Genomic DNA, 3,573 nt, shown 5'->3' with positions numbered 1-3,573 from the left:
TATATTTATTTAAATACTATATCAAATATTAACTTATGATTAATACAGACTATAATTTCACTTTATGGTAGAATAAGTGCATCTCTTCAACTAAGTACATTATATGGGTCAAACTCTAAATCCATTGATCAATAAAATTATATTTTTGTTTGTTGTGTGTATTTTTTTCCCATGTACGTTTTTCTATGTAGCAACCACTATGTGACACTTTTTTCTAAAAATAACTTTTTAATTATCAGTTCTGTAAATATTTATTTTATGTACACAAATTCAAAATTATTATAATTAAAATTGTAAGAATGAAAAACCTGCTTATACTTATTTTCTATAAATAACTTTCTGATTTTGAATTCTGAACTCATTTAATCCACTCAATTAAACTAGTGTCAAGATAGTTTCCTTATTGGTTAGCATAGCTCAATTTTCAAAAAATGTTTTAACCTTTACAACTACAGAACTTCTAAATGAAAATATTAGTACAAACTACTTTTACATTAAATAAAGTCATAGAAATAGGACTTCAATTTATTTATTTATATGTTTTTTAATTATGGACGCCAGGGCCGTTGCTTTTGAGTAGAAAGCACACCTTCCAACCAAAGTCCACAGGATTACTTACCTGACTATGTCATTGGTGAAAAAGCGGTCACCCAGATGCTTTTCTCACCAACTCTCCCCCATAACCGCTATATATACTCTTCCCCAGTTGGGGTTTGGCTGCAGTATTTGAAACCCTTTTTTTTTTTGTTCTTGAGTCGTTTGTTGTCCTCTTACCGACCTTATGGTGAAGATGGGATCATGGAGCAAGGATGAAGATGACAAGCTCATTGCATACATCCACGAACATGGCGAACACCGCTGGAAGTCTCTTCCCAAGGCAGCAGGTTTGTAATTTCTATTCAGATAAGTTATATCAAAACCTACAACTTATCTGTTTCTCTTTTATTTATTTTCAGTAGATGTTTTTATAAATTGAAAGGATGTTGTATGCATTCAACAGATTTTAGCAAATGTTTGTACATGCTTATGACTTTACTTTTACAGGACTTCGGAGACGTGTGAAGAGCTGCAGACGCAGGTGGGTAAACTATTTGAAGCCTGATCTCAGGCGAGGGAATTTCTCTGAAGAAGAAGATGAGCTCATCATCGAGCTCCAGCTCCTCTGGGGAAACAAGTATGCACATAGAACCATGTCTGCCCACTAAGGGGCAAAGTATTAAATTTTTATTTACAGACTTGATTGATCTTTAAGACTTTAAAAGGTCATACCAGTTTCTATTTGAGTTCCTTCATTCAATTTGGATCATGGTGTAACTCCGGAAACTATTTTCCATATTTTGGTTTCTTTTAGGGTTATTGATTCACTTTGTTATTGCATTGTAATTATGAAAACAATTCATAATTTGATCTCTTTGGTTTTTTAAGAATTTTTTTTATTCAGTTTGTTATAATACTGCAATTCTGTTTATCTGAAGTTTCAGGAATTAATTTGATACTATGCTGTAACTCGGAGAACTCTTCCATCATAGTTTGGTTTCTTTGGAGTTTATTGATTTAATTTGTTATTACATTTAAACTTTGAATACAACTCCCTTAGAATTTGATTAGAAAATCTTGATTCAAAATGCTGTAACCTGAGAGCTACTCTATCATAGTTTGTTTGTTTTACAATTTTTTTTGATTCAATTTGTTATTATAATGTAACTCCGAGAACTACTCTGAAAACTACTCTGTCATATTTTAGTTTCGTTTTAGATTGTTTATTCAATTTGTTATTACAATTAAGTCTGAAAACTACTCCCCCATAACTTAATTTCTTTGAAACTTTTTGATTCAATTTATTGTAATGCTGTAAATCTTAAAACTACTCATCTTAGTTTGATTTTTTTAGGGTTCCTTGATTCATTCCTTTGGGTTAACAATGAAAACTACTCTGTAATAGTCTGATTTCTTTAGGGTTCCTTGATTCATTCTTTTGGGTTAAAAATGAAAACTACTCTGTAATAGTTTGATTTCTTTCTAATTTTCTGATTCAATTTGTTACATGGACCTGAAATCATAACTCTGTATTACAAAAAACCATCGATTGACACTTGTTTCTTTCACTGAGTTGCGCAAATTGCATCTTTCAATTAAGTTGATTGATTAATTCCGTTATGTCTTTTTGTTTATGGCGGCACAGATGGTCTCGGGTTGCAGGGAGATTGCCTGGGCGAACGGACACTGAAATAAAGAATCACTGCGAATCGACCCACATCAAGAGAAAATTGTTGAGCCGGGGAATCGACCCACAGTCGCACCGCACCATTCAGCCCTTCCACAGTGATGGCAGCCGTAGCAGAGATGACAGGTCTCCCAGTCAAGAAATTTCAATGGTGGATTCTTTACAGAGTGAGCGCTGCATTGTGACAGGCAATTTCGATCTTGCTGCTTCAAATGGTGAGCAGCGCACAATTCAGCCCTTCCACAGAGATGACAGGTCTCCCAGTCAAGAAATTTCAATGGTGGATTTTTTCCAGAGTGAGCGCTGCATTGTGACAGGCAATTTCGATCTTGCTGCTTCAAATATTGAGCGCCACACAATTCAGCCCTTCCATAGAGATGACAGGTCTCTCAGTCAAGAAATTTCAATTGTGGATTTTTTCCAGAGTGAGCCCTGCATTGTGACAAGCAATTTCGATCTTGCTGATTCAAATGGCGCGAGTGGAAGCGAAGAGACGTCTGATGTGAATCTGGAATTCATTCTCGGTTTGCAGTCTTCTGCCTCTCGTGCGAATAAATCGCAGTAGCTTCACTTTTTTTAATTGATGAAAGCTCTGCGATTCATGGGTTAAGTTATAGGTTTTTAGGTTAGATATGGTTTGGTAAGGTTACAAACGAGGGATTTATATGTTAGTTTTGTATACTTCATCTTAGTGGGTGATGATTTTGTAATCTGTATCTTATGTGTGGTCACCATTTTGATGTTTGTAATCTGGACCTCATCTTTTGATAGCCGTGTCTGTAATTAGAATCTAAGACTTTTATTTAAGAAATACACTATGAATTTTGAGTTGTTTAAATAGTTTATATATATAAATTTGCCGCTAAACCAGACAACCTAGTCCATAACTGGAAGTTTGGTGGGCATGAGATCATATGAAAGCAACTATTGATAGAAAAATATTAAAAGTTTTCAGAAAATTCTATGTGATGTATTATTGAATTAGGAAAGAAAAACAAGAAACAAAAACAACAAAGCAACAAATTAAAAATATTTTGAAATATGTTTTCTGTATTCATGTGCAATCACATCCTATACTCAAGAAGTATTACAAGAACAATTTGAAGTTGTCATTATTGCGGTTTGTCAAAAGGGTTTAACTACTTTCTAATCTTTAAATACATTTGTTGAGATGTTGATAAAATGGAAGAGAAACTAAAAATAATTATTAATCCTCTTTTATTGTTCTATAGTTATATTTTTTAAGTACATTTTTAATTTGATCTACCACATATTAATAATAATGATATTGAATTTAACAATAAATATGTTGATTAATTTATTTATTATCTTTATTAATATTCTACTTA

At 32.9% G+C, this 3,573-nt stretch overlaps 1 protein-coding gene across 1 annotated transcript; it reads left to right on the top strand.

Annotated features, from left to right (window-relative positions):
* Nucleotides 1-790: 790 nt before the first annotated feature.
* LOC131067321 (transcription factor MYB3-like) lies at nucleotides 791-2,789 on the top strand. Its single transcript, XM_058002283.2, has 3 exons — nucleotides 791-884; nucleotides 1,045-1,174; nucleotides 2,183-2,789. The coding sequence occupies exons 1-3, from the start codon at nucleotides 791-793 to the stop codon at nucleotides 2,787-2,789; spliced, it is 831 nt and encodes a 276-aa protein (XP_057858266.2).
* The last annotated feature ends 784 nt before the right edge of the window (nucleotides 2,790-3,573 follow it).

Source organism: Cryptomeria japonica, chromosome 5 (assembly GCF_030272615.1).
Source record: "Cryptomeria japonica chromosome 5, Sugi_1.0, whole genome shotgun sequence".
NCBI lineage: Eukaryota > Viridiplantae > Streptophyta > Pinopsida > Cupressales > Cupressaceae > Cryptomeria > Cryptomeria japonica.
The sequence above is the reverse complement of the archived record's forward strand: the minus strand, read 5'-3'. Positions and strand labels throughout refer to the sequence as shown.